Genomic DNA, 22465 nt, shown 5'->3' with positions numbered 1-22465 from the left:
CCTAAAAAGTACTGAAAGATTTTTTAATAGAATTAATTTACAAATATGTTTAACGTTCTGGCACCAGTTGATTTAAAAAAAATAAAAAAATAAAAAAAAAATAAAGTGCAATACATAATTTCCCCTGTGGGGGCATTGTTGGAGAATTGAGGGCTTGTTGCAACTGTGATTAGTTTATCATCAGAAGGCCCTACTAAAAATAAGTTTCTGTCAGAAGTAGTCGACTGCTTTAACTTTAAAAAAAAATGGCACATTTCCACTTAAAACATTTCAAAATGTCAAATTTTTAATATTGTTACACTGTTTAAAGGGGTACTCCCATAGAAAACTTTTTTTTTAAATCAACTGGTGCCAGAAAGTTAAACAGATCTGTAAATTAATTCTATTAAAAAATCTTAATCCTTCCAGTACTTATCAGCTGCTGTATGCTCAACAGGAAGTTGTATTTCTTTCTGATTTTATATTCTGTTTGACCACAGTGCTCTCTGCTGACATTTCTGTCCATTTTAGGTACTGTCCACAGTAGGAGCAAATCCCCATAGCAATCCTCTTCTGCTCTGGATAGTTCCTGACATGGACAGAGGTGTCAGCAGAGAGCAATGTGGTCAGACAAAGGAAATTCAGAAAGAAATACAACTTCCTCTGTAGTATACAGCAGCTGATAAGTATTGGAAGGATTAAGATTTTTAAATAGAAGTCATTTACAAATCTGGTTAACTTTCTGGCACCAGGTGATTAACAAAAAAAAAAAAAAAAGTTTTACAGTGGAGTACCCCTTTAATGAGCTGTCCATGTAAAGCATAAATATTCTGGGGCACCCTGCCCAGAAAACACTAAGGCTATGTTCACACATCAGAATTTCTGTGCGGAATTCCACATGGAGATTCTGCAGCAGCAGAGTCCCACTGAATTCAATGGGATTGTGCTGCGCAGTGCACACAGTGACATTTCCAATTCCAGTGTCTGCAGAAAGAACGAACTTGTCCATTATTTTGGCAGACTACGCACAGAATGTATTGCTGTCTATGAGATGGCACATTCCTGTGCGGTTCTAGTGCCAGCAGTGTGCAAAATGTCTGCACGGAGATTTTCCATGTGGACATTCTGGAGTGTGAACATAGCTTAAATCTCTTTAAGCATCCACTTACAGTTGCTGTCCTTACCGATTATTTGGAAGACATCTTGTCCGATGATGATCACTGGGCTCTGTAGTTCTCGCTCCAGAGCTGCGGGACTTAGTGGAATTCCAAACTTAAACCCTTGACCTAGCAGTTGCAGGTCAGTGGCTCCGGGCTCTAGAGGTGCTCTGTATCCTGCATTGTTCGTGGTCATCAATTTTAGATTGGATTTTAGTCTCAAGATGTCTGCTGGACACCCAGTGATTTTTTTAGGAGATCCTTCATTACTACTTGTTTGATTGTCCGACCTATTGAGAAAGATGGCAAGGGTCAGTGCAGCCATGTCCAAACTGTGATCCTTAAAGGGGTAGTCCAGTGGTGAAAAATGTATCCCCTATCCTAAGGATAGGGGATAAGTTTGAGATCGCGGGGGTCCGACAGCTGGGGCCCCCTGCGATCTCTCTGTACAGGGCCCCGGCTCTCCGGCCAGATAGCGGGTGTCGACCACCGCACGAAGCGGCGGCCGACACGCCCCCTCAATACATCTCTATGGCAGAGCCGGAGATTGCCGAAGGCAGAGCTTCGGCTCTGCCATAGAGTTGTATTGAGGGGGTGTCGGCCGCCGCTTCATGCGGAGGTCGACACGCCCCCTTCCCGTGGGCTGTCGGGGCTCCGTACAGGAGATCGCAGGGGGCCCCAGTGGCCGGACCCCCCCGCGATCTCAAACTTATCCCCTATCCTTAGGATAAGTTGTTCACCACTGGGTCACCATTGGACTACTCCTTTAAGTAGTTGTGACACTACAACTAAATAGCCCAGGCAGACTGGGAGCTGTAGTTATAGATTTATCTGGATGACAACAAGTCTGGCACCCACATAGGTTAGTACCCAGCTTCACCCAAACTTCTGACTGGCAAATGAGTGCCCTGCTACAATACTGCCGTGTAACTGAGGGACAACCCAACCCTGTCTAATATTAAAACCTAATTTATTATACAATTTTAGGATCCAAAACCCAGCAAAAAACCTCCCCTATGGACTCCTAATGATTACTCAAGACCAGTCTCAGCCCGACCCTTTGAACAGGTGGTACTTCCATCTACAAATCTTACTTGTGCTCTCCTTGAGTGGGGGACATATTCTTTTCTTCGCTCATTTCCCCTTCATCATTCTTATCTTTACAATTCCCAGGTGAGGCCCCTGATGGTGCAGGTTCTGGAACTTTGGCGTCCATCAGAGCTTTTGGCTCCATCTTCCCTTTGCCTGTGACCCAGGAGACACCTGGAGATCCCTTTGATCCTCAGCTGTTTTGATGGAAGCCGCAGGATTATTGCGTTGTACAAAGTGGTTACACGCTAAGTCCAATTCGACTCCTGAGTGAAGCATGTGTTTAGAGATTATTTACATGCTGTTATGAAATACAGATATACAGTGATCCCTCAACTTACAATCGCCTCAACATACAATAGTCTTTTCTGGACCATCGTAACTTGAAACCAGACTCAACATACAGTGCTATGGACATTCCAGATCTGTGAGACCTGTCACAACTGGAGGAACTGACCAATCAGAATTGGCATTTTACTGGCAAATCACCTCTATTACTGAAGTACATGCACTGAATGGCTGTCTGGTAGCGCCCCCTACAGTACAGCGAGGAACTACAAATTCTGTACTACTCTTTACCTGTGCCAGGGTTAGCTGCTCCTTTGGACACCAAGTAAGGGCGGCTCGATTTGGGACATTGTGTGTACTGTATAGGACCCTGAAGAAGCTCCTGTCCTCTACATAAACCATTGTTTCCCAACCAGGGCGCCTCCAGCTGTTGCAAAACTACAACTCCCAGCATGCCTGGACAGCCTTTGGCTGTCCGGGCATGCTGGGAGTTGTAGTTTTGCAACAGCTGGAGGCACCCTGGTTGTAAAACACTGACATAGACAGTGATTTACAGCTCCCAGCAGATCTTTCTTACTTTTATATATAAGGATTTGCTTTATCTATATTAGTTATCTACTTATTTTTCTTTAATCCTCACTTTTTCCTATTTTTGGATGATATTTTGGTGGCTTCAGAACCAATTACCAGGTTTCCATAGAGTTATGGTCTCAAAATACAATGGTTTCAACATACAATGGTCGTCGTGGAACCAATTCATATTGTAACTTGAGGGACCACTGTAATCTATAATCTCCGGCGGGAGATTTATCAAAACTTGTGTAGAGGGAAAGTAGAGTAGTTGCACATAACCACCAATCAGATCTCTTCGTTCATGTTTCAGAGGCTTAAAAATAAAAGAAGTGATCTGATTGGTTGCTATAGACATCTGCACCACTCTTACTCTACACAGGTTTTGAGGAATACCCCTGGTATTCAGAGTAGCCATGCATTGTTAAGGGACAGGATAATGGGGGAGATTTATCAAAACCTGTGCAAAGGAAAAGTTGCCCAGTTGCCCATAGCAACCAATCAGATTGCTTCTTTCATTTTGCAGAGGCCTTGTTGTGAAAGAAGGGATCTGATTGGTTGCTATGGGCAACTGCACCACTCTTCCTCTACACAGGTTTTGATAAATCTTCCCCAATGGGTATATTTGAGAAGCAGTTGCCAATAACACACTGGGCATCACAAAGCTTATGAATGACTGTAGCACTCCCAATGTCCTATTTCTATTCACAAAGGAAGATACGGATGTAAGATCACAGCCGTTCCTCAATAGCAAAGAGAATGGATCAGCTGTCAAATGACAGTCATTCCCTACTTCCCTTTAAATTGACTGCCATTGAATGGTCCAGGAGGGATGGCGTCCATTAAGACCATAATAAAGTCCAATTCTGGAAGGATAAACGTGGCAATGTTAAAAAGCTAAGAAAAAATAAATAAAAAAAAAGTAAAAAGGTACAAAAAACATAAACATTTTTTTTAAAGTAAAAAAAAAAGTAAAAGGTACAAAAACTTTTCTTGTCTTGTCTTTGCCCTTTTACTGAATTTTAACCATTTGGATTTGCAAAAGAACACTGACCCATAAGGGAGCTGTTTTGCCATTTTTCAGTGCAAAACAGCTCCCTCACGGGTCAGTTGAAGCACAATGGCGAAACAGTGCTGTTGTCTTGTGGTACCCCCTCCCCCCATATGTCGCCCTGTCCTGTGTAATATGTGAGTATTTTAAATAAAGAAGAATTACAGAAGAAGTGGTGAGTGCCGACATTCATTGTTCTTTTGAAGCCATATTATCCAAACAATGCTCATTGGTCATTTTCTACTCATACTGTCCAGTTCCGTGTAGGGATCCACACACCCAATATTATGCTCCTTGTATCTTTTCTCCATGTCACCCTGGTACCTCATGCCTCTCCTGTCATGCCTCGTTCCTCTGCAGTCAGCTTGTCTACTCAGTGTTTACTTAAACAACTATCTCCCGGAAGGAATGCCAAAAACACAGACATAACCATATTCTGAGCCTAAGTTTAGAACATAAGGATTTTCGCCTTCTTTACATTGGCATTAGTCCAGACATTCCTCCTCACACTTGGCATCAATTGCATTGGTCAAACAAAGAGCCAAGAGATGGGATTCCCTGAACCTTCAAATATGACACCAGGGAAATGACAGGAATGTTAAAGGGGTTTCCTACTCGAGAAGGGCAAAAACAATAACATCTTCTTTCACTGCAGTCATGGGCAGAAGTTATTCTGCAGACAGCACCTTGTGTTCAGTACAAGTAGCAGAATGAAAGGGGACCGCAATGGGGTCTCAGATCAGTCATTTATGGCAGTGAAGCCACAAAGCAGGACAAGATTTATCTGAAACTCCAAGACGTCTTATTTATGGAGAGAGGTGCATATAGGGTAGTCTTAAGAGAAGGACCCCTTTATTTACTATGCTCTTAAAATCCAGTCATGGCAACATCTGCATGAATTCAAGCTGTGCCCATAAGATTTTCAGGTTTTCTAATTTGCTGCCACATCCCATATTAACAGCATAGTGTGAGCATCGGACAATACATACCAGCAATAAGCATCTTATAGCATGGAATACTATATAGATAGAACTCCTATCATTACACATTACACACATGTCACAATCTATTTATCATTACTTTATAGTTATTTAGTCATCTCATATCTATCTAGTCATTAGCTATCTACAGTCATGGCCGTAAAAGTTGGCACCCTGAAATTTTTCAAGAAAATGAAGTATTTCTCACAGAATAGGATTGCAGTAACACGTTTTGCTATACACATGTTTGTTCCATTTGTGTGTATTGGAACTAAATCAAAAAAGGGAGGAAAAAAAGCTAATTGGACATAATGTCACGCCAAACTCCAAAAGATTGTTTCAAGCACGTGATGCTTCTTTAAACTCGCCTGGGGCAAGTAACAGGTGTGGGCAATATAAAAATCACACCTGAAAGCAGATAAAAATGAGAGAAGTTCACTTAGTCTTTGCATTGTGTGTCTGTGTGTGCCACACTAAGCATGGACAACAGAAAGAGGAGAAGAGAACTGTCTGAGGACTTGAGAACCAAAATTGTGGAAAAATATCAACAATCTCAAGGTTACAAGTCCATCTCCAGAGATCTTGATTTGCCTTTGTCCACAGTGCGCAACATTATCAAGAAGTTTGCAACCCATGGCACTGTAGCAAATCTCCCTGGGCGTGGACAGAAGAGAAAAGTTGGTGAAAGGTGTCAACGGAGGATAGTCTGGATAGTGGATAAGCAGCCCCAAACAAGTTCCAAAGATATTCAAGCTGTCCTGCAGGCTCAGGTAGCATCATTGTCAGCATGAACTATCCTTCAACATTTAAAGGGTAGCTCCCACCATCCTTTATTTTTTTCTATCCCTGCCTATTACCCATCTATCCCTAACCCCCTCCCTGCTTTTAATTTAATTTTTTTACTATGTTGAAAATGACTTTTTGTCTGCCTGGTAGTGTGCTCACTACCAAGCAGACTTCCCCAGCAGGCACCACGTCATTGATGCCTGCTGGGGAGGGCGACTTCCGCCCTTAGTTCATCTATATAGGGTGCCTCCAGCTGTTTCACCACTACAACTCCCAGCTTGCCCTGACATCTATTAGCTCTCAGGGCAAGCTGGGAGTTGTAGTGTTGAAACAGCTGGAGGCACCCTGTGCAGAAAACAGTTAAGGCCATGGGTGCGGCGTAGCACTTCCCCGTTCCCTCCGTCTGTTCCCCGATTCCCCCCCATGTTAAAATGCCGAACCCCGCTCTCCCCCAACCCCCGTTCCCCGCTCTCCCCTAAAACAGATTTATACCTACTGCCAGACAGTCCGGTGTGAGGTGAGATTTCCGAACCCATGCACAGGGCAGCAGCAGCGGCGGCGTCATGTGCAGGAGGAGTGGCCGGCCGGCCAGGGAGCCAATGCGCTCGATCCCTGCCTGGCTGATTGAAAGGCAGGGAGCGAGTGCAGGCTGAATGAATTAGGACCGATGCCCGGCTCGCATCAGTCCGAATTCTGGCGTAACGTCACGCCAGCCTGCAGCCAGCCACTAGGAGGGAGACCCCTAGTGGACGGTTTTCAAACGTTAATTAAAGCCTTTTAATAAAAAATAAAAAAATAATGAAAATGTATTAGAGATATGTTGTAGTACATATGCATTACAACATATCAAAAAAAAAGTTCATGACAGTGCCCATTTAAATGAAATGAAACGCTATGGCAGGAGACCCAGGAGGACCCCACTGCTGACACAGAGACATAAAAAAGCAAGACTACATTTTGTCAAAATTAACTTGTGTAAGCCAAAATCCTTCTGGGAAAACATCCTGTGGACAGATAGAGCTTTTTGGTAAAGCACATCATTCTACTGTTTACCGAAAATGGAATGAGGCTTACAAAAGAAAAGAACTCAGTACCTACAGTGAAATATGGTGGAGGTTCAATCAAGTTTTGGGGTTGTTTTTCTGCCTCTGACACTGGGTGCCTTGAATGTGTGTAAGGCATCATGAAATCTGAGGATTACCCACAGATTTTGGGTCGCACTGTACAGCCCAGTGTCAGAAAGCTGGGCTTGTGTCTGAGATCTTGGGTCTTCCAGCAGGACAATGACCCCAAACATACATCAAAAAGCACCCAGAAATGGATGGCAACAAAGCGCTGGAGAGCAATGAGTCCAGATCTAAATCCCATTGAACACCTGGAGAGATCTTAAAATTGCTGTTGGGAAAAGGCGCCTTCCAATAAGAGAGACCTGGAGCAGTTTGCAAAGGAAGAGTGGTCCAACATTCCGGCTGAGAGGTGTAAGTAGCTTATTGATGGTTATAGGTTATTTTTTCCAAAGGGTGTGCAAGCAAATATTAAGTTAAGGGTGCCAAGAATTTTGTCCAGACCATTTTTGGAGTTTGTTGTGACATTATGTAAAATTTGCTTTTTTTTCCTCCTTTTTTGGTTTAGTTCCAATATACACAAAGGGAATAAACGTGTATAGCAAAACATGTGTTACTGCAATCCTTTTCTGTGAGAAATACTTCATTTTCAGGGGTGCCAACATTTACGTATCTATCATCTACCTATCTATATTCACATACACATATATATAAATATATAGATATGTTATAGCTAGTCATCTAACATGTACCTTTCTATCTTAGGAATACTACAACCTCACACACGTCTTTGTCGGTCTAGCTAGTCCATAACTATGTATTCATCTATTTATATTCAATGAGATATTTATCTCATCTCTGATAATCTATCTGGTCATTTTCTATCTAGTTATGAACTAGTTAGTTGAATAGCTAGAGATACTGTAACCTCAGGCATGCATGTCTATCTCTAGACCATAGCTATTTATTCATTTACCCGCCAGATAAGGGGTACAAGCTAATAAAAAACTGTGTGTTTTATTCAGTACCTAAAGTTTACAGCAGAGACATTTCGTTTTTTTAGGCTTGAAAATGGTTGCGTGAGGCAACTGAACGCTGCTGTAAACTTTATGTGCTGAATAAAAGACACATTTTACTTTTACATTCCATTGGAAGTGCTGCTGAATCTTTTTGCTATTATCTATCTATCTATTATATATCTATCGATCTATCTCCTATCTATCTATATATGCCATATCTATCTATCTCATATCTGTCTGTCTATCTATCTCATATCTAAGTTCTATCTATCTATCTCATATCTATCTATCTATCTATATCTATCTATCCATCCCATATCTATCTATCTATTAATCTAGCTATCTATCTATCTATCTATCCCATATATATCTATCTATCTATCTACCGTATCTATTTATCCATCCCATATCTATCTATCCATCCCATATCTATCTATATCTATCTATCCATCCCATATCTATCTATCTATTAATCTAGCTATCTATCTATCCCATATCTATCTATCCATCCCATATCTATCTATCTATCTATCTATCCATCCCATATCTATCTATCTATATCTATCTATCCATCCCATATCTATCTATCTATCCATCCCATATCTATCTATATCTATCTATCCATCCCATATCTATCTATCTATTAATCTAGCTATCTATCTATCTATCTATCCCATATCTATCTATCTATCTATCTATCTATCCCATATCTATATATCTATCTATCTATCTATCCATCCCATATCTATCTATCTATCCATCCCATATCTATCTATCTATCTATCTATCCCATATCTATCTAGCTATATCTATCTATCTATCCATCCCATATCTATCTATCTATTAATCTAGCTATCTATCCCATATCTATCTATCTATCTATCTATCTATCCATCCCATATCTATCTATCTATCCATCCCATATCTATCTATCCATCCCATATCTATCTATCTATCCATCCCATATCTATCTATCTATCTATCTATCTATCCCATATCTATCTATCATCTATCTATCTATCCCATATCTATCTATCATCTATCTATCTATCTCATATCTATCTATCTATCTATCTATCTATTTCATATCTATCTATCTATTTCATATCTATCTATCCATCTCATATCTATCTATCAATCTCATATATATCTATCTATCTCATATCTATCTATACCGTATCTATCTATCTATCTCATATCTATCTCATATCTATCTATCTCATATCTATCTATCTATCTATCTCCTATCTATCTCATATCTATCTATCTATCTCATATCTATCTATCTCATATCTATCTATCTATCTATCTATCTCCTATCTATCTATCCCATATCTATCTATCTCATATCTATCTAACCCTAATCTATCTATCTGTCTCATATCTTTCTCACATCTATCTGTACACTCATATATAATGCACATTTGCCTATTGACCTATAGGCAGCAGACCCATCTTTCCGTCACGTTTTGCCACTGATCCATGCTCTCCTCCCATGCAGTTACCTTTATTTAGGGCCGTCCATGCAGGTTTTCCGGGGACGAGGCGGTGGACGCGTCTCCCTGGTCCTCTGTGTTGTTGATCTGATCTCTCAAGAGGACATCTCTGCACTTGGAATACAATGCAGTGTGGGTGGGCAGAGTATCCTTTACACTCCGTGTTGCGTTATTACCACGGAACGCACCTGTCACACTTGGATGCAATTCAACAGATACGTCCCATTCTTCCAGCTTTGGAATGTAATGATACATGGAGACGGTGTTTTCCTAAAACCCTGTCCTCATTCACTCTGTGGCCTCTTATGCCAGTCTGTTCTTCTGCTGCCCACCCACACCCTGCTGCTATTAAACCATTTTGTTGCTCTCGGTATAATGAGTTGTGCACTAAGGGTTAATGAGCCCGGCCAGTACACAGAGTCCTGTCCACTACCCCCTCCCACTAGCCCAGGGATTATAGGGACAAACTTCAGCAGCTGTCTTAGGTCATTAGCAACCATCAGTCACCGCCAGAGTCTCCTGGCCAGGTTAGGGTCAGACTGGCAGAACCTGGCATCCCAATCCACTGCTGGCTGATAAACAGCGGGGGGCTGAGAAGCGCTGCAGGATACCTTGTCGCTATATAAATACTGGGTATTATATCATTTCATAGCCAGTGACAGGGACCCTGTGTATCTAAGCTCATCAGGGGCAATGCTGTCTGCTGAGCTCAAGACTGAATCCTTTTAGATACACATTTCAGAAGACAGTATAGCACATAGGTCTGTCAAGTGTGATACTCTGCTGCTGTATCTAAGTTCATCATGTGTGATAACCGCCTGATCTGATGTGTAGGTGTATGTTCTCTTACATCCTAAGTTAGCTAGGGTTGCCACCTGGCCGGTATTTTACCGGCACAGACAGTATTTTGGCCACCCTGACGGTATTTTTATATAAAAAATACCGGCCATGAAATGGCCGGTATTTATCCAACCAATCCTCCAATTCCTGGAATGTTGCACCATATGCTATACCAGTATTTCCCAACCAGAGAACCTCCAGCTGTAGAAAAACTACAACTCCCAGCATGCCCAGACAGCCATTGGCTGTCCGGGCATGCTGGGAGTTGTAGTTTTGAAACAGCTGGAGGCACCTCTGGTTGGAAACACTGATCTATACTATATACCAGTGTTTCCCAACCAGTGTGCCTCCAGCTGTTGCAAAACTACAACTCCCAGCATGCCCGGACAGCCGAAGGCTGTCCGGGCATGCTGGGAGTTGTAGTTTTGCAACAGCTGGAGGCACACTGGTTGGGAAACACTGCTATATACTACTATATAGTCTAACATGCTGTGAGTTGTAGTTTTGCAACAGCTGGAGGCACCCCTGGTTGGGAAACACTGATCTATACTATATACTACTATATAGTCCAACATGCTGGGAGTTGTAGTTTTGCAACAGCTGGAGGCACACTGGTTGGGAAACACTGCTATATACTACTATATAGTCTAACATGAGGTGAGTTGTAGTTTTGCAACAGCTGGAGGCACCCCTGGTTGGGAAACACTGATCTATACTATATACTACTATATAGTCCAACATTCTGGGAGTTGTAGTTTTGCAACAGCTGGAGGCACACTGGTTGGGAAACACTGCTATATACTACTATATAGTCTAACATGAGGTGAGTTGTAGTTTTGCAACAGCTGGAGGCACCCCTGGTTGGGAAACACTGATCTATACTATATACTACTATATAGTCCAACATGCTGGGAGTTGTAGTTTTGCAACAGCTGGAGGCACCCCTGGTTGGGAAACACTGACATGCTGGGAGTTGTAGTTTTCGTTTGGAGCAGCTGCTGAGCCACAGGCTGTATCAGGGCATGCTGGGAGTTGTAGTTAGTAACTAACTGCAACTCCCAAATGTGATTAAAAAAAAAAGCGATCAAAAAGTCACATCAAAACAAAAATGGTTCTGTTCAAAACTACAGATCCGGGTGATGATCCCTCATACAGGCCCGTATAAGGAGAAATAAAAAAGTTATAGAAGTCAGAATTGGACAAAATTTACCCTGCATCTGTGTATCCTGTGATGTCACGCATATATAATTCATATATAGCATGGCCGGGATTTTTCTGCAAGAAAGGTGGCAACCCTAGTCAGGACCGGTGCAGGGATTTTTGCCTACACAAGCGAAGATACATTTTGGTGCCCCCTCCCCTGACAACAGCAAATGCTATACAGTGCCCCCCATATAGTACCTGTGCCCCATATAGTGCTCAATATACAGCGCCCCTATATAATGAACGTGCCCCATATATGCAGTGCCCCCAGCCCCCATATGATACCCAATATATTCAGTGCCCCCATATATACAGTGCCCCTGCTGGCTGCCCCCATATATACAGTGCCCCCATATAGTGCTCAATATACAGTGCACCCATATATACAGTTCCCCCATATATCTGGTGAAACTCACACTCTTCTCTGGCCTCTCTAGTCTACTCTGCTGCTACTGACTTCACTTCAGACCAGCAGCATGATCCTCTGCTCCGCTCCCACCATTCTCTACTTCTGTGTGATGACAGTCACGCAAAGCCTTAGGATGCAGTGGTGTTGCTAGGGTTGGTGTCACCCGGTGCAGTAGAAAATGCTGTCACCCCTTACAACCCTCCCCAAAGAAATCTTATAGCCTATTTTGAAGGACACCAGAGGTGAAGCGCATTGCGAAAAAATTTATCCAGTATAATATTCAAATATACCAATTGCCACGTAATGGTAAAGTGCTAAAGATGTTTTTACCATGTAAAACTAAAGCCCCCCCCCCCCCCCCAGTATGGCAGTGGTAAGGGTATACTGGAAGTTATTGTTTCACCTATTATTACTGCAGAATACACACTGATATCAATGACTACAGGTGATGTCTTCTCTATAGTGAGGAGAATACACAATGATATCAGTGATTACAGGTGACGTCTTTTCTATAGTGAGGAGAATACACAACGATATCAGTGACTACAGGTGACGTCTTCTCTATAGTGAGGAGAATACACAATGATATCAGTGACTACAGGTGACATCTTCTCTATAGTTAGTAGAATACACAATGATATCAGTGATTACAGGTGACGTCTTCTCTATAGTTAGTAGAATACACAATGATATCAGTGATTACAGGTGACGTCTTCTCTATAGTTAGTAGAATACACAATGATATCAGTGATTACAGGTGACGTCTTCTGTATAGTGAGGAGAATACACAATGATATCAGTGACTAAAGGTGATGTCTTCTCTATAGTGAAGAGAATACTCAATGATAACAGTGACTACAGGTGACGTCTTCTCTATAGTGAGGCGAATAAACAATGATATCAATGACTACAGGTGATGTCATCTCTATAGTGAGGCGAATACACAATAATATCAGTGACTACAGGTGACATCTCTATAGTGAGGAGAATACACAATGATATCAGTGACTACAGGTAACGTCTTCTCTATAGTGAGGAGAATACACAATGATATCAGTGACTACAGGTGACGTCTTCTCTATAGTGAGGAGAATACACAATGATATCAGTGACTACAGGTGACGTCTTCTCTATAGTGAGGAGAATACACAATGATATCAGTGACTACAGGTGACGTCTTCTCTATAGTGAGGCGAATAAACAATGATATCAGTGATTACAGGTGACGTCTTCTCTATAGTGAGGCGAATACACAATAATATCAGTGATTACAGGTGACATCTTCTCTATAGTGAGGAGAATATACAATGATATCAGTGATTACAGGTGAAATCTCTATAGTGAGGAGAATACACAATAATATCAGTGACTACAGGGGACATCGTCTCTATAGTGAGGAGAATACACAATGATATCAGTGATTACAGGTAACATCTTCTCTATAGTGAGGAGAATACACAATGATATCAGTGACTACAGGTGACGTCTTCTCTATAGTGAGGAGAATACACAATGATATCAGTGACTACAGGTGACGTCTTCTCTATAGTGAGGAGAATACACAATGATATCAGTGACTACAGGTGACGTCTTCTCTACAGTCTTTGCTTTTCTAATTCAGATGGTACATACCACCGGGTCCAGCTAAATCTTCTCTCTGCAGAACTTGACGCCCAGATGGCATTGGTTTCTCTCTTTGTCAGTGGAGTCTGATCCTCTATATGAAAATTATAATTTATATAATGCTGCCAGGCACTGTATCCTCTGAATATAATACTGCCACACGCTGCACTCTCTGAATATAAACCTGCCACACACTTTATCCTCTGAATAGAATACTATCCCACACTGTACCCTCAAAATATATAATACTACTACACACTGTGCTCTCCGATTATAAACCTGTCACACACTGTACTCTCTGAATATGAACCAACTCAAAATTAGCTAAAATTTAACTTTTATTGAATTTCAATATGATAAACAGTTGCTACACAAAAGCACAAGGAATAACCCTAGATATATGGACAATTCTCCTGATATAATTTAGGCCTACACTTCCCAACACGTTTCTCCGTGTATCAGATACAATAACACGGTTCATCAGGGGATTACAAGTAAGGTAAAAGGCAGATTAGGGAATTAGACATTTACACATCCAAGTTGCAGACAGATGTTAATACAATTAAAGCAGCACAAGTATGGTTCATACACTTAACCCCTTAAGGACCGGAGGTTTTTCCGTTTTTGCATTTTCGTTTTTTGCTCCTTGCCTTTAAAAAATCATAACTCTTTCAAATTTACACCTAAAAATCCATATGATGGCTTATTTTTTGCGCCACCAATTCTACTTTGTAATGACGTCAGTCATTTTGCCCAAAAATCTATGGTGAAGCGGGAAAAAAAATCATTGTGCGACAAAATTGAAAAAAAAACGCTGTTTTGTAACTTTTGGGGGCTTCCGTTTCTACGTAGTACATTTTTCGGTAAAAATGACACCTTATCTTTATTCTGTAGGTCCATACGATTAAAATGATACCCTACTTATATAGGTTTGATTTTGTCGGACTTCTGGAAAAAATCATAACTCCATGCAGGAAAATTAATACGTTTAAAATTGTAATCTTCTGACCCCTATAACTTTTTTATTTTTCCGTGTATGGGGCGGTATGAGGGCTCATTTTTTGCGCCGTGATCTGAAGTTTTTAACGGTACCATTTTTGCATTGATAGGACTTATTGATCACTTTTTATTCATTTTTAAATGATATAAAAAGTGACCAAAAATGCACTATTTTGGACTTTGGAATTTTTTTGCGCGCACGCCATTGACCGAGCGGTTTAATTAATGATATATTTTTATAATTCGGACATTTCCGCACGCGGTGATACCACATATGTTTATTTTTATTTTTATTTACACTGTGTTTTTTTTTTTTATTGGAAAAGGGGGGTGATTCAAACTTTTAATAGGGGAGGAGTTAAATGATCTTTATTCACTTTTTTTTTCCACTTTTGTTTAGCAGTGTTATAGCTCCCATAGGGACCTATAACACTGCACACACTGATCTTCTATGTTGATCACTGGTTTCTCATAAGAAACCAGTGATCAACGATTCTGCCGGATGACTGCTCATGTCTGGATCTCAGGCACTGAGCAGTCATTCGGCGATCGGACAGCGAGGAGGCAGGAAGGGGCCCTCCCGCTGTCCTGTCAGCTGTTCGGGATGCCGCGATTAGCCGCGGCTATCCCGAACAGCTCGACTGAGCTAGTCGGGAACTTTCACTTTCACTTTTAGCCGCGCGGCTCAGCTTTGAGCGCGCGGCTAAAGGGTTAATAGCGCGCGGCGCCGCGATCGGCACTGCGCGCTATTAGAGGCGGGTCCCGGCTTCACTATGACGCCGGGCCCGCCATGATATGACGCGGGGTTACTGTGTAACCCCGCGTTATATCAGAAGAGCAGGACCAAGGACGTACCGGTACGTCCTTGGTCCTTAAGGGGTTAAAGGGGTACTCTGCTCAGCATTTGGAACAAACTGTTCCGGACGCTGGAGCCGGTGTGAGGTGGTTTTTTGCGCCCCCGTAGATCCATGCGTCCGCTCCTCCCCCAGCTCTCCGAACGTTTTCGAAGCTAGAACTGGGGGAGGGCAGAGCAAGGGGAGAGAGAAGGTCCACGCCCCCTTCCTCATCTCCCCTCCCTGAGCTCGGCTGCTCGGCTGGACGCAGATCTCTACGGCCACGCCCCCTCCCTGAGGACATAGACCTCCACGGCAGGTCCCCTCCCTCATCTCCCCTCCCTGAGGACATAGAGCAGTGCTCCCAATGAGCTCTATGTGTAAAGGGGGACATACTGCACGGGCTAAAGGGGGACATACTGCACGGGCTAAAGGGGGACATACTGCACGGGCTAAAGGGGGACATACTGTACGGGCTAAAGGGGGACATACTGCACGGACTAAAGGGGACATACTGCACGGGCTAAAGGGGGACATACTGTACGGGCTAAAGGGGGACATACTGCACGGACTAAAGGGGACATACTGCACGGGCTAAAGGGGACATACTGCACGGGCTAAAGGGGGACATACTGTACGGGCTAAAGGGGGACATACTGCACGGGCTAAAGGGGGACATACTGCACGGGCTAAAGGGGGACATACTGTACGGGCTAAAGGGGGACATACTGCACAGGCTAAAGGGGACATACTGCACGGGCTAAAGGGGGACATACTGCACGGGCTAAAGGGGACATACTGCACGGGCTAAAGGGGACATACTGCACGGGCTAAAGGGGGACATACTGCACGGGCTAAAGGGGACATACTGCACGGGCTAAAGGGGACATACTGCACGGGCTAAAGGGGGACATACTGCACGGGCTAAAGGGGGACATACTGCACGGGCTATAGGGGACATACTGCACGGGCTATAGGGGACATACTGCACGGGCTAAAGGGGGACATACTGCACGGGCTAAAGGGGGACATACTGTAGAGGCTGAAGGAGGACATACTGGATGAGCTAAAGAGCCTGTGCAGTATGTCCCCCTTTACACATAGAGCTCATTGGGAGCACTGCTCTACATCCTCAGCTCGGGGAGATGAGGGAGGGGACCTGCCGTGGAGATCTATGTCCTCAGGGAGGGGGCGTGCCGTGGAGATCTGCGTCCAGCCGAGCTCAGGGAGGGGGCGTGTACCTCCTTCCTCCCCTTGCCCCAGCTCTAGCTTCGGAAATGTTCGGAGAGCTGGGGGAGGAGCGGACGCATGGATCTACGGGGGCGCAAAAAACCACCTCACACCGGCGCCAGGAACTTGTGATGTCATAGTCCCACCCCTCCAATGCAAGTCTATGGGAGGGGGCGTGCATTGATGTTACAGTACAGAGATAATACACACAGTGATGTCACAATACAGGGGTAACACACACAGCAATGTCATAATAGAGGGATAATACACAGTGATGTTATAGTACAGGGATAATACACGCAGCGATGTCATTGTAGAGGAATAATACACACAGTGATGTCACAGTACAGGGGTAACACACAGCAATGTCATAGTAGAGGGATAATACACACAGTGATGTTATAGTAGAGGGATAATACACAGTGATGTCACAGTACAGGGATAATACACACAGTGATCTTATAGTAGAGGGATAATACACAGTGATGTCACAGTACAGGGATAATACACACAGTGATGTTACAGTACAGGGATAATACACACAGTGATGTCACAGTACAGGGATAATACACACAGTGAAGTCATAGTAGAGGGATAATACACAGTGATGTTATAGTACAGGGATAATACACACAGTGATGTCATAGTAGAGGGATAATACACAGTGATGTCACAGTACAGGGATAATACACACAGTGATGTTATAGTACAGAGATAATACACACAGTGATGTTATAGTACAGGGGTAATACACAGAGCAATGTCATAGTAGAGGGATAATACACACAGTGATGTTATAGTAGAGGGATAATACACACAGTGATGTTATAGTAGAGGGATAATACACACAGTGATGTTACAGTACAGGGATAATACACACAGTGATGTTATAGTACAGGGATAATACACACAGTGATGTTATAGTACAGAGATAATACACACAGTGATGTCACAATGCAGGGGTAATACACAGAGCAATGTCATAGTAGAGGGATAATACACACAGTGATGTCACAGTACAGGGATAATACACACAGTGATGTTATAGTACAGAGATAATACACACAGTGATGTCACAATGCAGGGGTAATACACAGAGCAATGTCATAGTAGTAGGATAATACACAGTGATGTTATAGTACAGGGATAATACACACAGTGATGTTATAGTAGAGGGATAATACACATAGTGATGTTACAGTACAGAGATAATACACACAGTGATGTTATAGTAGAGGGATAATACACAGTGATGTTATAGTACAGAGATAATATACAGTGATGTTATAGTACAGGGATAATACACATAGTGATGTTACAGTACAGGGATAATACACACAGTGATGTCACAGTACAGGGATAATACACATAGTGATGTTACAGTACAGGGATAATACACACAGTGATGTTATAGTAGAGGGATAATACACACAGTGATGTTATAGTACAGGGATAATACACACAGTGATGTTATAGTACAGGGATAATACACACAGTGATGTCACAGTACAGGGATAATACACACAGTGCTGTCACAGTACAGGGATAATACACACAGTGATGTCACAGTACAGAGATAATACACACAGTGAGGTCACAGTACAGGGATAATACACAGTGATGTTACAGTACAGGGATAATACACATAGTGATGTTACAGTACAGGGATAATACACCATGATGTCACAGTACAGGGATAATACACAGTGATGTCATAGTACAGGGATAATATACACAGTGATGTTACAGTACAGGGATAATACACAGTGATGTCACAGTACTGGGATAATATACACAGTGATGTCACAGTACAGGGATAATATACACAGTGATGTTACAGTACAGGGATAATACACAGTGATGTCACAGTACTGGGATAATATACACAGTGATGTCACAGTACAGGGATAATATACACAGTGATGTCACAGTACAGGGATAATATACACAGTGAGGTCACAGTACAGGGATAATACACAGTGACGTTACAGTACAGGGATAATACACATAGTGATGTTACAGTACAGGGATAATACACATAGTGATGTCACAGTACAGGGATAATACACAGTGAGGTCACAGTACAGGGATAATATACACAGTGATGTCACAGTACAGGGATAATATACACAGTGATGTTACAGTACAGGGATAATACACAGTGATGTCACAGTACTGGGATAATATACACAGTGATGTCACAGTACAGGGATAATATACACAGTGATGTCACAGTACAGGGATAATATACACAGTGAGGTCACAGTACAGAGATAATACACAGTGATGTTACAGTACAGGGATAATACACAGTGATGTTACAGTACAGGGATAATACAAACAGTGATGTTATAGTAGAGGGATAATACACAGTGATGTCACAGTACAGGGATAATACACACAGTGATGTTACAGTACAGAGATAATATACACAGTGATGTTATAGTACAGGGATAATACACACAGTGATGTCACAGTACAGGGATAATACACACAGTGATGTTATAGTACAGGGATAATACACACAGTGATGTCATAGTACAGGGATAATACACAGTGATGTTATAGTACAGGGATAATACACAGTGATGTTATAGTACATGGGTAACACACACAGCAATGTCATAGTAAAGGGATAATACACACAGTGATGTTATAGTAGAGGGATAATACACACAGTGAGGTCACAGTACAGGGATAATACACACAGTGATGTCATAGTACAGGGATAATACACACAGTGAGGTCACAGTACAGGGGTAACACACACAGCAATGTCATAGTACAGGGATAATACACACAGTGATGTCACAGTACAGGCATAATACACACAGTGATGTAACAGTACAGGGATAGTACACACAGTGATGTAACAGTACAGGGATAATACACACACAGTGATGTAACAGTACAGGGATAATACACACAGTGATGTAACAGTACAGGGATAGTACACACAGTGATGTAACAGTACAGGGATAATACACACACAGTGATGTAACAGTACAGGGATAATACACACACAGTGATGTAACAGTACAGGGATAATACACACAGTGATGTCATAGTAGAGGGATAATACACACAGTGATGTCATAGTAGAGGGATAATACACAGTGATGTGATAGTAGAGAGATAATACACACAGTGATGTTACAGTACAGGGATAATACACACAGTGATGTAACAGTACAGGGATAATACACAGTGATGTCATAGTAGAGGGATAATACACACAGTGATGTTATAGTACAGGGATAATACACACAGTGATGTCATAGTAGAGGGATAATACACAGTGATGTTATAGTACAGGGATAATACACACAGTGATGTCATAGTACAGGGATAATACACACAGTGAGGTCACAGTACAGGGGTAACACACACAGCAATGTCATAGTACAGGGATAATACACACAGTGATGTCACAGTACAGGCATAATACACACAGTGATGTAACAGTACAGGGATAGTACACACAGTGATGTAACAGTACAGGGATAATACACACACAGTGATGTAACAGTACAGGGATAATACACACAGTGATGTAACAGTACAGGGATAATACACACAGTGATGTCATAGTAGAGGGATAATACACAGTGATGTGATAGTAGAGAGATAATACACACAGTGATGTTACAGTACAGGGATAATACACACAGTGATGTAACAGTACAGGGATAATACACAGTGATGTCATAGTAGAGGGATAATACACACAGTGATGTTATAGTACAGGGATAATACACACAGTGATGTCATAGTAGAGGGATAATACACAGTGATGTGATAGTAGAGAGATAATACACACAGTGATGTCACAGTACAGGGATAATACACACAGTGATGTCACAGTACAGGGATAATACACACAGTGATGTAACAGTACAGGGATAATACACACAGTGATGTTATAGTACAGGGATAATACACACAGTGATGTTATAGTACAGAGATAATACACACAGTGATGTTATAGTACAGGGATAATACACACAGTGATGTTATAGTACAGGGATAATACACACAGTGATGTCATAGTAGAGGGATAATACACACAGTGATGTCATAGTAGAGGGATAATACACACAGTGATGTTACAGTACAGGGATAATACACACAGTGATGTCACAGTACAGAGATAATATACACAGTGATGTCATAGTAGAGGGATAATATACACAGTGATGTTACAGTACAGGGATAATACACACAGTGATGTTATAGTACAGGGATAACACACACAGTGATGTTATAGTACAGGGATAATACACACAGTGATGTCATAGTACAGGGATAATACACACAGTGATGTTACAGTACAGAGATAATACACACAGTGAGGTCACAGTACAGGGATAATACACACAGTGATGTTATAGTACAGGGATAATACACACAGTGATGTCATAGTAGAGGGATAATACACACAGTGATGTCATAGTAGAGAGATAATACATACAGTGATGTTACAGTACAGGGATAATACACACAGTGATGTTACAGTACAGAGATAATATACACAGTGATGTTATAGTACAGGGATAATACACACAGTGAGGTCACAGTACAGGGATAATACACACAGTGATGTTACAGTACAGGGATAATACACACAGTGATGTCACAGTACAGGGATAATACACACAGTGATGTTACAGTACAGGGATAATACACACAGTGATGTCACAGTACAGGGATAATACACACAGTGAGGTCACAGTACAGGGATAATACACACAGTGATGTTACAGTACAGAGATAATATACACAGTGAGGTCACAGTACAGGGATAATACACACAGTGATGTCACAGTACAGGGATAATACACACAGTGATGTTACAGTACAGGGATAATACACACAGTGATGTCACAGTACAGGGATAATACACACAGTGATGTTACAGTACAGGGATAATACACACAGTGATGTCACAGTACAGGGATAATACACACAGTGAGGTCACAGTACAGGGGTAACACACACAGTGATGTCATAGTAGAGGGATAATATACAGTACAGGGTTAATATAAAATTATAGAACAGTACAGGGACAGAACTCACAGTGGGGGAGGGGGTGAGGACTGGCAGGGGGCAGGGCACAGTATTTATAGTGATACCTGTGTAACCTGCCTGTCATGCCATAACCATCTGTTCTCCTGCACTCTGGTCCTTCCTCTGACCCCAGCAGGCCTCCGTATGAGTCTGTGATCACATGACCAGCAGGGGGAGGAGCTGAGCTGGAGGCAGAGATCGCTCAGTGTATGGCAGTGTTTCCCAATCAGGTGCATTCAGATATAGCAAAACTACAACTCCCAGCATGTCCGGACAGCTTTTGGCTATCAGGGCATGCTGGGAGCTGTGGTTTTCAACAGCTGGAGGCACACTGCTTGGGAAACACTGCTGGTCCCTCAACATACGATGGTAATCCGTTCCAAATGGACCATCGTTTGTTGAAACCATCGCATGTTGAGGGATCCGTGCAATGTAAAGTATAGGACAGTGGTCTACAACCTATGGACCTCCAGATGTTGCAAAACTACAACACCCAGCATGCCCGGACAGCCAACGGCTGTCCTGGCATGCTGGGAGTTGTTGTTTTGCAACATCTGGAGGTCCGCTGGTTGAAGACCACTGGTATTGGAGGTTATACTCACGTGTCCCTGCCGCTCCGGACCGTCACCGCTCGTCACAGCTGCCCTTGATGTCGCCCTCCATCGCTGTCGCCGCGTCCCCGGGGTGTCCCCAACGCTCTGGCAAGGCCTCTGCTTCCCCGGCATCCTAGCTCTCCGTCGCCGCCATCACGTCGCTACGCACGCCGCTCCTATTGGATGACG

General features: G+C 42.5%; 1 protein-coding gene across 2 annotated transcripts in view; it reads right to left on the bottom strand.

Annotated features, from left to right (window-relative positions):
• Positions 1-21798, bottom strand: part of MYLK2 (myosin light chain kinase 2) — a 38073-nt gene extending 16275 nt beyond the window's left edge. The window contains exons 1-4 of one of the 2 annotated variants that reach the window (XM_056547938.1): positions 21693-21798; positions 13564-13648; positions 2231-2422; positions 1164-1426 (exon numbers count right to left, since the gene is read on the bottom strand). In XM_056547938.1, the coding sequence (XP_056403913.1) occupies positions 1164-1426; positions 2231-2370 (403 nt within the window). In that variant the 5' untranslated portion in view covers positions 2371-2422; positions 13564-13648; positions 21693-21798. Of the gene's footprint in view, positions 1-1163; positions 1427-2230; positions 2423-9488; positions 9589-13563; positions 13649-21692 lie in introns of both variants that reach the window. The other variant, XM_056547937.1, reaches the window with a different exon arrangement.
• Positions 21799-22465: the final 667 nt, after the last annotated feature.

This window comes from Hyla sarda, chromosome 12 (assembly GCF_029499605.1).
Source record: "Hyla sarda isolate aHylSar1 chromosome 12, aHylSar1.hap1, whole genome shotgun sequence".
Classification (NCBI taxonomy): Eukaryota; Metazoa; Chordata; class Amphibia; order Anura; family Hylidae; genus Hyla; species Hyla sarda.
The sequence above is the reverse complement of the archived record's forward strand: the minus strand, read 5'-3'. Positions and strand labels throughout refer to the sequence as shown.